Source organism: Micropterus salmoides, unplaced genomic scaffold (genome assembly GCF_014851395.1).
Source record: "Micropterus salmoides isolate LMB-PRFRI ecotype aquatic unplaced genomic scaffold, ASM1485139v1 Ms_hic_scaffold_9, whole genome shotgun sequence".
Lineage (NCBI taxonomy): Eukaryota > Metazoa > Chordata > Actinopteri > Centrarchiformes > Centrarchidae > Micropterus > Micropterus salmoides.
Window position 1 is genome coordinate 10,353,235 of NW_024044681.1, and position 19,087 is coordinate 10,372,321.

At 38.3% G+C, this 19,087-nt stretch overlaps 1 protein-coding gene and 1 long non-coding RNA gene across 3 annotated transcripts in view; one reads left to right on the top strand and one right to left on the bottom strand.

The window, feature by feature from the left end:
* pof1b (POF1B actin binding protein) overlaps window positions 1–18,779 on the top strand; it is a 41,944-nt gene extending 23,165 nt beyond the window's left edge. The window contains exons 4-13 of one of the 2 annotated variants that reach the window (XM_038707602.1): window positions 388–421; window positions 852–932; window positions 3,393–3,485; window positions 4,883–4,996; window positions 6,666–6,818; window positions 8,467–8,586; window positions 9,067–9,201; window positions 10,367–10,437; window positions 12,698–12,812; window positions 15,030–18,779. In XM_038707602.1, coding sequence (XP_038563530.1) covers window positions 388–421; window positions 852–932; window positions 3,393–3,485; window positions 4,883–4,996; window positions 6,666–6,818; window positions 8,467–8,586; window positions 9,067–9,201; window positions 10,367–10,437; window positions 12,698–12,812; window positions 15,030–15,050 — 937 coding nt within the window. In that variant the 3' untranslated portion in view covers window positions 15,051–18,779. The remainder of the gene's footprint in view (window positions 1–387; window positions 422–851; window positions 933–3,392; window positions 3,486–4,882; window positions 4,997–6,665; window positions 6,819–8,466; window positions 8,587–9,066; window positions 9,202–10,366; window positions 10,438–12,697; window positions 12,813–15,029) is intronic. The other variant, XM_038707603.1, reaches the window with a different exon arrangement.
* Window positions 9,130–12,778, bottom strand: LOC119894894. Its single transcript, XR_005442995.1, has 3 exons — window positions 12,714–12,778; window positions 11,860–11,963; window positions 9,130–9,203 (listed from the first exon to the last, which is right to left on the bottom strand). It is a non-coding gene; the product is annotated as an uncharacterized LOC119894894 (long non-coding RNA).
* Window positions 18,780–19,087: the final 308 nt, after the last annotated feature.

The following is a 19,087-nucleotide window of genomic DNA, read 5'->3' on the forward strand; positions in this document are numbered from 1 at the left end:
TGTACCGATCATGCTTACTGTCGCGCATGGTCATCCCCGAAAGCACCATTCTGAGCCAGGAAAAACCCTGTGTACCTAATCCCATCCTCAAGCTAAATTTAATTTCTGAACCCTAAAATAAATAGTTTACCTTCTTTACTGAATGTTTGTCCCCTGATGGGAGGTAAATCCCCTTGTTACTGAGTGAAGTGCTTTTGTCCTCACAATGTGATGAAGACATAACACACTCGCACACAAACCCTTGTCAGTGGCTGGTTACATTCCCCTTAAAGGAAGACTCGTGAGTCACAATCCGAGTCGTGTTCACCCTGCAACACACACACAACTCAGTTTTCTCCAGTCACGCTGCTGTCCTCATTGTTTGTCTTTCCCCTATGTGTGTTACAGGAAACACCAGCTGGATCCCAGCAATGATTACAAGGTGAGACACAAACCCTGCATCACACACATCTGATAAATAGATCTGAAAAGAGCTCAGCAGACTTCATCAAAGCTTACAAGATAAATATCTATGAAAACAATCTGAGGGGATATTTAACAGGATGAAAAATATAAAACATTCCATGAGCTTATGTCTAAACAACTTTGAGAATATTTTCTCACACATTTGGTGGTTTGATTCTTCACTGTTTATGTGCACACATACATACTGATGCAGCCAGTGCTTTTCTCGCGTGTGTATATTGTCGTATTTCTGTCATTTTTAAGGACCAAATACTTTCTCAAAATTAAAAATACAAGGAATTCTAAGAAACCTGTGGAAATTATTCAAACTGACAGGATTTCCTTTATCCCATTTCCACCTGTCATATCATATCATATCATATCTGTGTATGTGTGTGTGTCTTCAGGTAGAGAAAGAGGAGGTGGAGGCTTTGCTTCCCAAAGGAGCCACTGAACTGACCAAACAACAAATTCGCTACCTGCTGCAGGTGAGTGAGAGACCAGAGCTTTTGATCATTATTCCCATAAAACGCCACTTTTTTTTTTTGTGTGTGTGTAATTATAATTCACTTCCTCATTGACCATAATGTGGCATACTGTGTTGATTCACATTTATTTATCTTTAATGTCACGCATGCTGTGTATTTGTAGTTTAACCATTTGGCTTTATTCTCTTTCACTGCAATCATGTCATATTGAATCTACAGGTCAGAAGGTGTAACGTTTAAAACTTACTTCACGTCCGTTGCTTCGGGCGTTACAAGCATCCAACACATGATTTTTAAAAATATATTTTCTTGCTGTTTTTGATCCACATTTTATTTAACTCCCTGTAATAGAAATTACGCTTTATACATGGTTATAATACATATTATCACAGCATCATGTAGTTTTGCATGTAATGTATTTGTCTACGAATCAGACTTCTCCTATGAGCATCCAAAACAGTTTGACAGTAATGAATGTCTGATATGCCATAGCTGTAATATATCATTATATATAATGACAAAGGGGATATAGGGGTGTTAAAATAAAGTGTCAACATTTATTTATGTCTGTATTTGTCTGTGTTATTGGCCTGGTGTGGCCACATGTTTTGACAAATGATTGCAAGTCTCAATTAGACGCCTGGGGCCTCATTTATAAACGGTGCGTACAAACAAAACAGGGCTGGAAATGTGCGTACGCCACTTCCCAAGCAAAGGTTGTGATCTATAAAAAACAAACTTGACGGGAGAATGTGCGGTCCTGTAAGTAAACTCTGAACCATGCCTACGCACATAAAAAGGAGAAAAGAGAAACGGCGACTCATATGGCAGAAGGATGAAACGGTTTGAAATGAACAGGCCTACTATTATAGGCTTAAAGCCTTTCTGAGTAAATGAACACCTGTTTGATTGATTTACCCTGAAGTGCGCCAAAAAACATAATTTAAGATCATTTGCAGCCCACATTTAGGATCATAAACACAAACGGAGATTTTGTTTCTGCAAAGGAAGCCTCAAATATGTTGTACAGTTTAATCAGGAATTTTTTAATTAATAGGCTACTTGCATGCAGTGCAATTTATACTCATAAATAAGGTGACCAGGAGGACAAATTGCATTTAAATTGATGCCGTTTTCAATGTGTCAGTCGAGCAAATACCAGTGCATAGTTTCATGTAGCCTATTGTTCTCACATGTTCGTTGCCTTATTGAGCCAAACGCTGTGCGCCAGCGTGTGGATGTGATGAGCTGCTTGTAAAAACATGTTATGGAAAACACTATTTCATTGTCATTTTGCCTACAACAAGTTATATTTCTTTTAACTCATCAGTAGGCTCGTTAAGTGAGTGGACTGTTTGTGTGGCCTAAATAAATGTTTAAACAAGCGGAATGCATTTGGTTTAATCTTAATCTTTAATCTCGACATGGAGCTCCCTCACATGCGCCACATTTCAGTCTGAAGTCTGAATATCTTTTGGCTTTTGGGCACACGTACACTTTTAATGAGTTCCTACGCACAGTTTTATAAATGAAACGCCAGGTCTGGTTTTATAGAAGTTCTTTGGATGTATAAAACCTCTTAAAGCCGAGTGGGTCGCCCGCTTGAGCTAGGTCTAATGCTACACATCGTAAGATCGTTCAGTTAATTTTACGGAAACAGTTCAGACTTGCTAGAATGATAAACAAGTAGGGCTGAGCGTCGAAGTTTCGATAGTAATCAAGAGCGATTAGTCGAAGCTAATCGCAGAATCCGGGAATAGTTTAGCGGTATTTCCAGTAGCGTAACTAAAACTAACACGTTAAATTCACTTTTAACTTTTATTATAGCCTACTAAATGCTCATCTCATACATTCAGCCTAATAGGCTATAAATATTTAAATATGTTCATTGTGTTGTTTGTTTGTTTCCAGCTTACAGTTTACTGATTAATTTTAAAATGTAGGAATTTTGACATGTAATGAAATTAAGCAATTGTAAAATTAATAAACCCCACAACTGCCACACGACTGCTGTCATCACTCAGTTTAAAGTGCTCCCGCAGAGTTTTTCCCTTTGATGTGAACTGGAGCGTTATGTTCACTGCTGTCGGCGGAGGTCAGGCGCACAAAAAAAAACAAACAAAAAAAACCCTCAATCAAATCTCAAAATTGAAAATCGAATGTGTCCCCAACGGTCGAATATTTGGGTCCAGCCCTATAAACAAATTAGATGAAATAGCCCTATGTAATATTCATACTGGTTTAAAGAAACAATTTAATAGTAGCATATTTACAATATTTGTTAAGAAAGAGTTTTATGAGAAAGGAATTAAAGGCCTGTCCCATATATAGGCAGGGTGAGTTCAGTGGTTGAAGCAAATAAATGCCCCGACTATTCATTGAATTTTTCACTATATTATTTCTCAGGGAGGAGGACTCTAAACTCATATGATAACTCATCTTTCTGTGTGTGTTTCTCAGACTCGTCTCACTGCAGATAAGACCATGCGCCTACTGCTGTCCACCTTCAGCAGTCTGAGAGAGGAGCTCCTCCACATGTCAGAAGACCTGCGGGTAAGAGCTGTCGCCACCTGACAAAAAAAATATTTCTATGTGGCCAAGAGATGCTTGAGGCGTTTAGTTGAGTCCCAGTTTTGTCACCATAACTCAGATTTTAACACGGCACCCTCTAGCATGAGCTTAAATATCTGTTTGAAATGTGAGTTGGGATGATTACAGAGCTGTGTGCAGCTCTCTGCGGGCCTGACTCTGACAACCTGAACTGTAATTGTGGCCTTTGAAAAGGAGCCAGGTCCTCCCGTTTGACTGCATAAATGAACACGTCAGCAACATCAAGCAGCATACAAATCAGATCACCCTAAACTGGCTGACAAAATTCATTACATGACAAGCAACACAACCAAATTCGACCAAAAGTAAAATAGCTTATCTTAAAAATAATATACAAATGTAATTTGTCCTCCTGGTCACCTTATTTATGAGTATAAAGGGAAAAAAACACATTTATATTGTAGAAGGATTGAATATTTAGCAGTGGGGGAAGAACTATTTGGATAATTTACTTTAGCAAAAGTAATAAATCAAGATTTTCTTCAGCAAAATGTATGTATAAATGTCTAATTGGATTATTATTACTAAGTACAAAGGAACATAAAATGTAAATTATTTGACATTGATATCAAGACGGTACCTCTTATCAAGACACTATTATTTGATTGTAATAGTGACTTTTATTGACTTTCTTTTAACTTCCTGTTTGATTAATTTGTTCATGCGTAATTCCTGCACAGTAACAAAAGACTCCCTTGATGTTCATATTTTCATAGAACAGATGTGATTTTTTTTTTTTTAAGCATTTGAAAGCAAGATATCCCAGTTCCTGCTATATTTACTTTAATGTATGTGAACAAAAACAACCAAATACAACATCCATCAGGATGGCTGGTTACAAATAAAGTGTACATAGGGATCAAGATCTGTACAGCAGTAGGGCCACAGCCTGCACAAAACATTATATTCACTGTTGTGTGAGCTAATTGAATGCTTTAAAAATGACATCAGACATGTACAGGCTTCAGGCCAGATAATAACAGCTTATGAATGGCAATTTCCATAATTGTAATTGTTAATACAGTGTGGTGGCGTTTTAATGTGTGTTTGCATTCGTGAACAGAATCAATTAGCATCTCAAACAGACAAAAGGGAGCAAATGGAAATATGTGCTGGTATTGTGAAAAAGTTCTTTGTCTCTTTTTGTTGTTTGATTAAAAAGAAGACATAAAACATAGTAATAATTTAAACACAATCCTACATCAAAACTTACAATCAACAATAAAAAAAAAGAAATCTTGAGGACATGGACAGAAAATATGACTGAACCACCTATAAACATGAGAAAATGTGACCACTCATTACTGTTAACATGACTGTCTGTCTGTCTGTGTTCACAGCGCCTGGAGAGCGAGAAGGAGACTTTGGAGAGAGATCTGAGTTTCAAAATAGACCAGGCTCGGCAGTATGACAGCCTCCTGGAGGCCGTTCGGGAGAACAACAGACAGCTCCAGGTACTGTGTGTCTGTCTGTGTGTGTTTTCGTTTTCTGTAAAGTTAATGATCTGGGTATTGATGTTGTCACTGTAGATGTATTTACTTGTTTTAATAATTAGTCATTGCACAGGAAAAAAATACTAGTGTTAGTCTGGTAGGTCAAAGTTGAAGGAGGAAGTTGGGCTGTAAACTGTGACGGATGTTTAAAACAGACAGTTCACCTTTGTTTTCTCTTCCACATAAGTTTAGCTAACCTGCATAAGTTTGAGCCGCACCTAAATTTGGAGTGCACACGTATTCAAGCCTTTGTGGTAAATCCACTGAAATGGCCCACAGCGAGCTGACAGGCAGGTTAGCGACTTTATCCTGTCATTTTCTCTCTTTACAAAGACAAGTGTTGCAGTATGAGAGTCCTACCTGAAGAGAGGCTGTGAAGTCTTCATGTTACGCGATACGAGAACCACATACAACATTATTTATTAAATTGGGTCAGACTTAATGAATTTAACGCAAGGACATGTGACAACGTCCGGTTTTCAAAATAAAGTGTCTATACAGGATGGAAATAAGATTAATTGGATTATATTCACAGAAAGTATAAAACATATTACGTGTCCATTAAAAGTAAACGGACACATGTAATTTACTTTAACGGACCCTTTCTGGCCCCGGACCCCCCCACCAGAGTCTCTACAAATCCTGTGGGAAACACTGAGTAAAAAAAAATGTATTTATGCAGTGGTAAAAAAAAATTAAAAAATAAAAGGAAAAAACTTGAATGTACTTTTTCGGTATTCTGCAAATTATATTCGGCTACGTCCAGGAATTTTCATTCCGGTGCATCCCTTATTATTACTGATAGAAAATAATAATAATCTTTATTTGTAGAGCACTTTTCAAAAACAAAGTGCTTTAACAAGTGTAAAGAATAATACAAAAAAACAAGATAAGAGCATGAAAAGACTAAAATACACGTTTAAGATAAATATAAAATTAGTAAAATAGAATAAAATAAAAGGGATAAAATAAAGTCAAATAAGATCGGGAAAGGCTCTCCTAAAAGTATGTTTTAAGAAGGGACTTAAGAGTTCACTGACTCAGCCGACCTGATTTCCTCGGGCAGGCTGTTCCAGAGCCTCGGGGCCCTGACAGCAAACGCTCTGTCCCCTTTAGTTTTCAGTCGACTCTGGAACAGACAACAGACCTCTGCCCGAGGATCTCAAGGTACGTGCTGGTGCGTATGGGACTAAAAGGTCAGAAAAGAATGAAAAGATGCCTAAAACTATGAAAATAAGATTTGGAATTATACATAGTAATGCATTACTGTTCTAGAAATAATTTCTCCTATAACAAGTTTGGCATTACAGGAAGACAAGTACTTATGAGTTTTATTTTCTATGTATATTCAAAATCAGAATTTGGTGGTGTAGTATTTATCTATTATTTAAACATTAAATATCTCTTAGTATTGAGAGTAATATTTAGTCTAACCTCAATCATACAGTTTTGGAATCATCTACAGTAAAATATCCTAGATGATCAACAGCTCTCTGAAACGGTTTCAACAAAAACTGAACACGACTCGTGTAGGGTGTACTGTAGGTCTGTCGTATTAGACTGCATTAGTGCAACTTCAGCAGCTGATTTTTGAATCTAAGTGTTTCTGACTTCCTGTGTGTCGTCACAGCTGTCTCTGAAGGAAACCGCCGCCGCCCAGCGTTCCCTGGAGAGCCAGCTCATGAGCAGCCGAAGCACCGAGTCGAACCGCGACTTCAAGATTAAAGAGGTGGAGGGACGGATGAGGGTGCTGGAGAAGGAGAATGAGATGCTCCGACAGAAGGTAGCACACATCACCTGTCTCGCCCTCCCTGTTTGTTGAAGACTATTCTACCAAAATATATCTTAGAAGACATCAAGCTAATTATCACCTAAAAATAACTTTCTGGCACACAGAGCTGTTTTGAAGTGCAATTGTAAGGATTCATGGTTAGACCCTGTAGAGCAGTGAGTAAAAATATAAATACTTGACCAGAAAGATGTTTATCGTGGATTTGGAGACGAGGTGCAGGTGCAAGTGGCCTGCAGGTAAATTGGCTTTACCACCAGTAGCTGCGGTTACAGTACATTTTACAAGCCAGCTTTTTTTCCCCTTCATGACATAAATCAATCCAAATGAGGATTATATTGCTTAATAAAATGATTAAGGTTTCCATGTTCCAATGTCAATAATCAAAAGAAAAAACTCGACTTGTGAAGCGCTTGGCACCCACTGTGATTTTGAAATCCGAGCATGTGCAGAAAGAATACACATTTAGGGCCTTCCTCATTTCCCAAATGTGTGCCTCCTCGAGCTTGTGACCCGGAAATCAATCTCAGCTCAGACATCTCAATTCCTAAAATCCACCTGGAGGAACAAGGATCTAGGAGGCTTGCTGGAGTCATTTCAATTTGATACCACTGATGTTGTTGAATGTGATGTGTGGATGTGCGGCTGGCTGGGTGAAGCACCTCTGCAGAGACGCTGTGCGCATTTACGCACGAGCCACAGACAACATAAATTAATGACTAACAATCTCCTGACACGCCGACTGGATCAGTCAGGATCTAATGTTAATTCATGATGATGAAACCTCACCTCATCAGGCTGAGGGGTTAAAAATGATCTGTTTTCAGGCAAAAGGCGCTGCAAAAAAAGAAGTTACTGTACTTCTATGTAGAGCATGACAGTAGGCTACTGTGATGTGTGACCAATTTCAATAGATGCTTTTAATATTTATTGGAACCTCGATGTTTCTACGTGTTAATGTTGACAGACATGTTTCTGGATTGTGAAGATATGATCTGTAGCCTTTAGTGGCAAAAGCTGGTCGGCTGCTCTGACAGAGATCACGGCTTAAATAGTGGACAGATGATGCAGCTGTGCAACAGGTCATATTTAATTGTCGAGACAAGGACATCTCCTTTCGCTAAATGCCTGTTTCCTCGACTCGTCTCTCCTCACGTCTCCTCCTTGACTCATTGAAAACGCATCTCGGGTGGGAGGGACTAACACGCGCCACAAGGAGTTGAGGGATCGAGGAGGCACAAAGTTGGGAAATAAGAAAGGCCCATACACACAGAGTATCTGGAGGAAGCATTAGAGGTATTCTATATTGTCATTGTTAAAGGTTTATCTAAACCATTCAAATGGTATAAACTTACTTAAAGAATGACGATTTATTCTGATCAACCTCATTTTCCTAATTAGAGAAAAGAATATATAATATGGCAGTATATGATGTTGTAAGGTGGTCAGTTATGTGATATTTGGCTTTTAGAAGCAACCTGAAATAAAGTGCCTCTGTTATTGCAATCTGTCATTTGGGACAAATCTAGAGGGGAGTTAATAAATTAAATAAAAAAAAATAGTAGGCAGGTGATGTTAACTCTGCAGCTGGGATGATGATTTTCTTTCTCTTTTCTTCCTTCCTCGTCTATCTGTCCTTCAGCTGGCAGGCCAAGGCAGCAGCTCCACCCTGCATATCAAGACAGAGGAGTTGTCACGTCAGTACAAGGAGCAGCTCAACTCCATGAGGGAACAAAAAGACCAGGAGATACAGAGGCTGCGGGTGAGAATAAAACTGTTGGATAAATTGCCATGAAATGTGGTTCAGAAAGTTGTGTCCTCTTCAGGGTGATTTGTGAATACTTGGGGAAAGCGCCGTCATCAGGTCAGTATTTAAATTTGTGCAATACTTTAATTTATTGGCAAATACCTGCAAGGCTAATGACATTCCCATCAGCCTCAGCTGTACTTTGTGTTCGGTGCTCATTAGCAAATGTTAGCATGCTAGTTTGTACCTTAAAACACGTTGAACCACTCTTGTTCAGTATATCATATTCAACTGTTTTGTCTATCTTGCCTTTCAGGAAAACGGTAATGTATTGAGAGAATATCCTGTGTATGTTCAGTGACGTTAGTTTTATATCCAAGACAAACAAAAAATCAGCTAAAAATGTCCTCAGGTCAAAAGAGACACAAGTTATATCTTAACATGTCTTGTAAGAACAACTTAAATGTCCCTCATCTCTCTCCATCCTCCCTCCAGTCGCAGATAACGACGATCCAGACCGAGGTCAGCAGCAGCTCCAAGTCGTCCTCAGATAAGAGTCTCCAGCTGAAAATCTCAGAGCTGCTCGCCATGTTGGATCAGCGACAGACCACCATCACCCGACAGGAAGAGGTCTGCAACATAACACACCAACAGTGTTTCTTGTGTTACTTCAGCCAAATATTTTACTGCTCAGGAAGAGAGAATTAGATTCTCCATGATGTTGAATGAATGTACTCATATCTAAAAAGATTAATTTGAATCTGATGTGATCAGCTTCTGTAGTTCAAATGAGGCAAACCTGTTGGGTCTTTCTGACTGGTCAGATTTCATATTTGTGGTTTGGGTTATACTTTTAAACACATGCCTTCAGATTGTGTTCCCAGACAGAAACCAATAATGGAAAAAACTGGGAATATAAGACCCAAGTTGTATGTGCAAGCGTGCATGCGGCCATGCAGAAAGAAAGTGCTTGACTTGCCTGGAATGAAGTATAGAATTCATGAAAACTAAGCCAGCTTGTTGCTGGAAAAACCGATGTTTGGACACCTGCAGGTGTGTGAGCTGATTTGTTTCTTTAGCATTTCATGAATTAGTTTTCGTTTTCACCTTTCAGGTCCAGCTGCATTCTAACCTTATTTTTGTTTTTGTGCAGCACCAACTGAAGCAGTTAATTTCAAGTCAGGAATGTTTTTGTCACCTCAGGGTGCTGGCATGGCATACCTTTGGTTAAGCGTTCTCACACAAACAGATGTGTGTTTTGGTTAAAGGTCATTTGCATTTAAGTGACCAAAGAAACTGTCAAGAAGAGAAGCATACTGAGAAGATGTGAGATTTGTGATACACTTTCTCTGTTCATTTAACAATAGAAGCCAAAATGTTCGATTGTTAAACATTGTCTAAACACAAGCAGTTATGAAAACTTTGACAAAATAAAATACTGTCTAAAATTGGGAAGATTATAATTTAAATCTCTAACTATCTGATCTAAAAGCAAGTAATATGACTACAACTCTGCCCAGAGAATTGATGCTTGACAGTTTTTGAAACTGGACAGACACATTCTGGTCAGTATCGTCCCAGCCGTCACGTATCGATACCCAGCCCTACAGAAGATCAAGACAATATCCAATTACATAAAACACAAAATGACATAGGAATACATTCCGATTTAGCGAACTTAGATTTATTTTTTTTTATTTTTTTTTTTACACACTAATGGTAGCCTGTAAGCACACTTTACTTGTTGCTGAGTTTCTGACCTGCCTGCTGACCTCTGACCACTTGTGATCCTCAGGAGATCAGAAAGCTGATGCAGGAGAAGAACAACAGCTCCAAGAACGTAACCAAGACCATCATCACCAAGAGGTACAACATCATATCAATTGGTTTTTTTTTTACAGCTAATAATAACATTTTAATAATCAATTAAAAGCAAAAATGTCAAATATTTTCAGAAGTAAGGGTTATTGGTAATACTTGTCTTACATTACAGTAAACAAATGATCTTTTTGGTTTGGACTGCTGGTTGAACAAAAGAAGCAGTTTAAAGATGTGACCAGGGAAAATTTTCAGTATTTAGCAGTATTCAGTATTTTAGATATTTTAAAGACCAAACCACCAATCAAGAAAATAATCAGCAGATTCATCAATTATTAAAGTAAATGTTTTAGACTATCTTCGATCGATCGATCATCGATTAATTCGATAACTAAAAAGCATAGAGGCAAATTCTTTGCTTCGTTTAATCCATATAACTATATAGCACACTGTTTCACACGGACATTTATTACTGTCACACATCGTGCTTACGCTGTGAACATGACACGTGATTATGATGGCGCTGTTTGCAAAGTGGAGGAAGAGAGAGAAAATAGCAAGGGACAAAGAAGAAAGTGTCCAAAGTATGGGATTATTTCAAGCTAAACAACAACTCTGTAATGTTACAGTCCGTCCACCGTAAAACGAAACTTGACAGCAACAGCATGACTGCACCTGATCAGAAAGCTCCCGGTGTTGTGCCGAATTCTGTATGCCTGCCGAGAATTGCATGCATTTCATTTATGCTGAGAAAAGAGGTGAATGCAAATCTCGGCAGGTAGCCTTCATCATCTGTTTTGCCGAATTATGCATCCACCTCTTAAGGTCCTTTTCTTTTTAAACGCTGTTAACACCATATATTTTTGCTGAATCTCAAAAGTGTAATAAAATATTAACGATTCTTAACATTCATAAAATATGAATATGAAATATATACTGATTTATTTATGACTATTGATGAACCCCACAAAGAATATTATAGGGTTCAAAAGCAGAATTTGGAGGTGCATGCAATTCTCGGCAGGTTTGCAAAATTCGGCATAACACCTGGTGTATCATGAAGTCCACGGAGCAGACAAGGTAACAGCAACTTTAGTATTTAACTGAAATCATGATTGATTGTTGAGTTGAAGGCTAGCCAAAGTAAGCCGCAATCCTCACCTGAAAATGTGCACACGTGCATTTGGTGTTCTCCTGGTTGGGCCATGAGATTGGGTTGCACACGTACTTCTTAAACGGTGCATCAGTGAATCAATAAAACAATCATTGTTAGCTGCAGCCCTAGACCATCTACAATAGTCAAGTAAATTTTATTTATATAACCAAATATTAGAAATCACTAATTTAACTCAAGGGGCTTTACAAACTGTACAGAATATGACGCACTCTGTCCTTAGACTTTTGATTCTGATGAGGAAAAACTCCCCCCTAAAACCTTTGACAGTGAAACACAACACTTTTAGGTTTTACCTGTTAGGGTTTGGTTTCGGGAGGAACTGGGAGCAGACAGAGAACACAACAGGAGGTTTTTTAAGATAAGTCTGGCAGGGCTGACGAAAGCAGAGGGTCCGAGTCTGAGTGGAGTATTGTGGACAAAGTTGTAGAAGAACAAGGAATTAGTTGTTTTAACTGAAACATACTTAACTGAAACATACTTAACTGATTCCCCCCCCCCCCAACATTTGAGCCAAGATAGCCTAATATTTTTAGGCAAAAACAGCCTAATATGGCTACAACACAGTTTTAAAAAAGATCGGCCCTAAGGTATTTGTTAGTTTCTGTCTCTGATTGGGGGAAAATGGTTTCGAAAAACTACTGAATCTCTGAACTCTCACACATGTAGGCTATTCTACGTGATCTCCTTTTGATAACTAATGCACTAAGTAATGTAATATTGTTTCACTTCCATTCACTGAGCCTCCCCTGAAACTGTTTGGAGCCCCCCTGCCTCACACTTTAAAAACCCCTGGTGTATAACATACAGTGGATTATACAGCTAGAGCGGATATGACTTAACACATTTTTCCATCATTGAGAAAACCTAGAAGAGCAAGTGAGTATTTGAAAAAGATGGAGGCAGTAGAAGTTATTTTACAGATCAGAAGATTAATCCAAAAATAGGGGGAAATATCAGCCCCAATATGCTGGTAAACTAATTTATTATCTTATTCTGCAGTGTTACAACTACCCACCACACTGTGTGTGTGTGTGTGTGTGTGTGTGTGTGTGTGTGTGTGTGTGTGTGTGTGTGTGTGTGTGTGTGTGTGTGTGTGTGTGTGTGTGTGTGTGTGTGTGTGTGTGTGTGTAGGTACAGGAACCAGTACCCTCTGCTTGGTCTGCTGGGCGACGACTACCAGATGACATCACCCGTCAAAGAAGCCAAGACCATCGTGATCGAGAGAACTGGAGAGATGATCAAACAGGTATAGACAGGAGAGAGGGAAAAAGAAGAGATTAGAGATGATCAAATACAATTAGTAATTTTAGCTACCTACTATTGCTCAACACACTCAGCATAGGAAAGTGTTTACTTGGAACTCATGGATGATTTTAATATCAGAAGTCTTCCTTATTAAGAATGTTTTCCGTGTTGAAACAGTAGATATTCAGCACTGCTGCTATATGAGAGACGTTTGTTTTCGTCATGTGATGATGAGCAGACTAATTCTGAGAAACCTGCTGGCACTGCGCTAAATTCTGTGCCTGCTGACTGGTACAACAGATAACCTTGACCAAGTCACATTCAACACCGACATAATAAAGGGTGTGATCCAGAGGTCAGAGTGGGGGTGAGGGGTTTCTAGCTCTACATACAGTGTACTTTTTAAAAGGTAAATTTTGCAGGAGTTACAGGAGTTGCTTATTCTCAGAAATTACTTTTCTTTTTTTTTAAATTGCACGCCATTTCTGACAGTGTCCAGGGCTCAAGACTAACACAACCTTATCTAAGAAGAGAGACAAAACTGGAATTAAAAAGGTTTTGGACAGAAGTACCAGCTTGTATGTTGTTTTTCACATGTTAACTTGTAGATGGAGTGAGGTTTTATTTAGATACTAGGTCTCTATTCACATCAAGGCGTGGCCACATTGACTCGCTGCTGCAAAGGTTTGAAAAGTCCTGCATGTCTTTGCTGGAAATACTATAACAACCACTCTGTTTTCATTCATTTACACACATGTCAGAAAACAACAAAAAAGAAATCCAAATATGGACAAGAAAATATTTTAACTGAAATTTGCATATAATGATGGACTGATACCAACATAAATGAATGTGTCTTGCTCTGCCTCATTGTTTGACTTGGTCTTGGTTTAACACTGAATTACTGAAATGTTACGCCATCCAAAACAATTTTATATCCTGATAATGGCTGAATATCCAATAGTACATATGTTAGTATAAGTACTTCCTATGTGTTGGTACCATACAGCTTTAATAGAGCTGAAAAAGCTGTTTAATTGGTAAGGAAGGGGCAACTATTTTCTAATCAGATGAACTGGTGCCACCTTGTGGTAAAAAGCTGCAGGTTTAGGTGGAAGCATGCAATTCGGTGCCTTTTAAATCAGTATTTGTGAAATAATTGAGCATGGGTTATTTCAACCATCTGGACAGGATTATTGATTTTTTGTGTTGCATTCATGGCAATTGAAGTGTTTGTTTTATCCACAAAATCCACTTGAATTGGTCTCAACACAACTTTCTTTCTGAATTTCACTTGAAATACCATTTGAGTTGGGATTTTCCCTTTTCCTAAATGTCATAAATGTAGCACAATAACTTTTCACGATCTCAAACTGCTTAAGAATGTATTCATTGTAAATTAATTCATGAAAGTTGCATTAACTTATTTTTACCTGCGCTTCTCAAAAGTGTACCCTGCTGGAGTTTCATGTTGCCATCATTCTTTTCACTCATGATACTTTTTAGTCCTCAGCTACAGGATAGAGAGTCAGAGACTGCTTTACAACTAATTTAACTTTAAGTCTAAAGTCATGATTACAGCATCTTTTAAATTATTCTGATTGAATAAATGTTTGTTTGCCTTGCCATCTGAGTTTGCATGGGTTTTGCATACGTAAGTGCCTGTAAACCAAACAAATATAAAAGCCTCGCTTCAGCCAAGTTCGCCGTGCACTGACTGAAATTAAACCTTAATTTAGTGGATATAGTGTCAAATTGTCAATTAACAGTATTTTAATCCTCACACAACTAACTCTGTAATATCATCTGGATGAAATGAACACCCAAGTCGTAACATGGGAATCTTTCTCATCCATCGAAAATTATGTTATTAACCCCTCTGTTTTGAAAATTTAAAAAATAAAATCTCAACCAAACTAACTTTCCAATCTAATCAACTATTCCATGTTTAAACTGCAGACATCTATGGTGACTACTGAATGTCAAAGTTGAACCATGGAAGTAACTTTCACCTTCACGTTTCGCCAAAACATACAAGACCAAGATTATAGAATGAACATAATTTTCCCAAAGATAAATAAGATCTCAGGTTGTTGTCCATACGTGGAAACTGATCTGCCCGTTTCATCTAATCTCATCAGACGCCTTCTTTTGTCTTTGACTAAAAATGTGTACAAAATGTAACAACTGTACCTGTGTTTTGTTTATTTCGGAACAGGAAATCATTACAACCCCTTAAAGACACACTGCTTCTCTCCGACAGGAATGATTGAACGTCGAGAAGACCCAGACATCACCCCCCTACCCTGCATGCTCCTCCCCCTCCCCTCCCTCATCCTCAAGGCTCCCAGGGTTGGTGGTGGTTGAAATCCCCCTTCCCCCTCTAAATTTGGGGTCATTGGTTCAAATCTTTGGTTTTACCAAATTGGGCTTGTCTGGGTTGACTGTTTTATTTGGGCTTTTTGTGACAAGGGAACAAATAATCCAAATCTTTTCAGTGTATGCTACAGCCATTTGGTTGTGCCAAAAGCAATCATGACAACTGGGTACTGGACACGATTTGAGCTGAACAGAGGAACGTTTTGTTTAAAAATCTGAGCTGAGGTGACGTCCTGTTTGGCACACTTCCTCTCCTTTTTTACCTTCATAAGTGTATTCTGCTTGCTGAAGTAAAAGGTTTACAGTTGAAAACGTCTCAAGTAAAACATTTGAGATTGTTTAAAATAAAAAGTCTTTGGTACTCTGACATATGCACTTCTAAATTTAGCATTTACAGTAATCTCTCAATCTGACTCTGAACATTAACACTGTGACATGGCATACAATATTTCCATGTTGACAATTTTTTTGTAAGCTAATTATTTGCACTCTGCAGTAGGGTTGGTAAATCACAAAATTGAATCACAAAACGTGATTCTGCCATATACTGCAAGACAGTCATCTGTGATATGAAATTAAAAACATCTGTAAAATGGCAGACTACATGTGAAAAATCTATTCGCTGCCTGTATGAGGAGCTTTCAATGTCATAGACTTGTATGAACAACTATGATAAACCACATGAGGCACAAACAAAAGCAAAACAGTTCAGGGTTAAACACCCTGGAGTAAAAGACAGTCACAGTTCTCAATATCACAGGAGATTGTATTGTGATATATTGCTATCTTGAAAAACAAAAAAAAAGGGTACTAACTATTATCATTTGGTGTATTAACTCTACTAAACGAGTGCCGCCTCAGCTTCCAGTTGTCACTGATGGACATTTGGACAAGCCTGGTGCCATCAAGCATGTAGCATGGGATTCACCTCAAAGCCACCACAGCCATGCTAGCCTGGGGGACAAGGAGGTGGATGTGTTATTATGATTGCAACTGTGCATGTAAATATTTCTAGATAGATATATATAAATATATTTTTAAGATGGGCACGCTCAGTGAATGTTTTCTCTGGTGTGACTGTAGAGCAGCCCTTCTTCAGTATGTTTTTGATTAACAATTGAAAAATGTTTTGATTGGGTAGCTTGCTTTGCTTTTGTTTTGTGCTAAATGGAAGATTTTATCTGTCTCCATTGTGGAAGTCCATCTTTAAATGCTTTTAATTTTGAGGTTTGTAAGTCTTGTTTGACTCAGAAGTGCATGGGTATCTGCTGTTCATATGTAGCTTTGATGTGTGTATATTGACAGCGTGACCTGGGTCGTGGACTGTGTGATGTCTCAAATTCATAAGAGGACTCCCATGGGTGTAATGCATTGCTGTGTGGGGGGGGTGGGGTTAGGAGGTGGATGGCTGGATGTATGGAACTGGAGCATGATTATATGGTGTTTTATGATGGTGGAAGAAAATTTTAAAGCACAATATTTTTTTATAATTATAACTGTTTTCTGGTTGTCTCTGTTCAGGTTGATGGTTTTGTGTCCACTGGGTGCTCGTCCTTAAGGCGTTGCGGCCTGTTTCACTGATCCGTAGCTTGATTGTTGTTCAGGGTAGAAAGTTTACAGAAGCCATTACACTGAAGCAAACTGACTTTACACTAAGGCTCTTTATTTATTGTTGCTTCTCGGAGCCAAAAAAATCTTTTTCAACTGGTTGAATGCAAAGAAACATTACAGACCAATGTTTTCACATTCATGTTGCCAATAAAACAAGCATTTATCTGTGGTTTGTCTCCAAAACAGCTTTATCCACATCATATACATAATGAAGTAGTAACAGCTGCAGATGTACAGGACATGTCGTAATGGTGATGAACACACGTAGTGAAACCATAACTTCTCACACAGCATTTCTCTCTCTAGGAACAGATTTCCTTCTATTCAGAATAAGCTATTGTAGTTCATCAGTTCAGTAGTGCCCTGCCATTTAGGTGACACAAACTGTGCTGTTTCGTTTTTCCACCTCCACCGCCTGGAGGTTTTTGGCATGTGTATTATGCCTAAAGCTCTTGCATGACTTTACTGCTAACAGGGAGTTTGAAATTGTTCAGGGAAATAGTTTCTATTTGTACAACAGATAAATGTACGATACCTGGTTTAACAGGCTGCAGCACCATTTTAAAACATGTTTAGGGAGAAACTTTTTACATCTGATTAATAATACTGACAGAAAAGAGCGCCTCAGTGGACACCAAGCAGAATTTTTGTAGGAATCCTTTAAAAATATGTTGACTATCATGATGGACCAGCGTCACTGTTTGGTTCACAAAATATCTTTATCATCTGGTCAGTTGGTCAAGACAGCTTTGGCAGCATCGGACCAGTAGTGACTCTTTGGTTGCCTTAGGCAGGATTTGGTCTCACAGATGGCAAGCAAATTAAGGACTTTCCTATCTTTGCCAGCAGAGAATACATTGTATGCCGAGCTAAATTAACTGGTTGCAGCTAATCTGCAAATTGATGTCTAAATATATTTTCGTATGCAAACGGTTTTCTTTATTTTCCAGTTCAGGAGGATTTGGGCTGCTAGCAGGGCTACACTGCCTCAGTCCTCTCCACTGAGAAATGCTGTGATAGATTGTGATTAAAATCAGTAATGTATCATTGCAAAAGTGCTCGTTTTGTGTTTTACTTAACATATACTGTGAAAGCATGATAAAAACTGTATTGATCAACACAATCACATAATCAATATGGTCATGTTAAAGGGTCGGTTCACCGAAATTAATTTTTAAAAAATGCACTAAACAGGACTAAACTTCCCTCCTTTACTTTTGTTTTTCAGTTTTCTGTCCATTTTCTTTTTATTCTACAAAATAATGTAAACTCAAAAGGTCCGCTAACTAGCTTTCAGAGATTAAGTTCACCTCACCTGAGCCAGCTCCATTTGCTGAATGAAGACCTATCTCCTCTCCTCCCCTCTTTCCCCCCCTTTTCAGCGTCCCTGTGTAACACTATACTCTTAAAGAGTCAACATTATTTTGAGGGAGGTCAGGCATCAGCAAGGTGGCGGGGAGTTTTTAAGAGTTGGTGATTGAACAGTGGAAATGACTAAAACAAGATGGTTTGGTTTGTTTCTGTCAACAATTAGCTTGGTGAAAGAGAGAAACTTTGAAGAGAAAAAAGGAAAATAGGTGTAAGACTATGTCCTTTCTTGATATTTTGTTTATTTTGCTTATTTATGAGACTAAAAAAAAGCAAAGAGAGCTTGTTTAATGTAGCGAACTCGCTGCTTGCACAACTACGGGGGGAGGCCTGAGATATTGGTATCACCTCTCAAGGCACAAGTGGTATAACAACACAGGATGGGCTAGCTGGTTAGCATGCCAACTTCGGTAGATCTCTGTAACACAGTACATAGACATATTTGACCTAATGTCAGAACTGTTGCTTCTTCATATTCTGTTGAAAATGTTATTTTGAATGTTTTAAACTAATATTCTGGCTGCATCTTACACATTATGCCTTTAAAAACTCAAATTTAATGACAATGTAACTGCTGGATGTATAAATAAACAACTGCTTGCATTTATAATTTGTTTCTGCTGTCCCTAAGTGGCCTAAAAATAAATGATTGCAGGTTTAAGGGCAATACACCACTTATGCTTTTACAGCTTTTTAAGGAATATGCTTGAGCTTTCAGCAATCACATGTATTTATTCAAAAAAAAAAAAGTTTTCATTAACATTAAATGTCATATCTTCAGCATTTGGTTGATGGCAAAGGAGACTCATACATCCTCACCGCATCACATACAGAATTTGTTTGCTAGTTCCTCGAACCATCTATAAAGTTCTTGTCTCCAGCAGAGGGAGCCAGCTTCCCTAAAACAGCTCGCTCCTC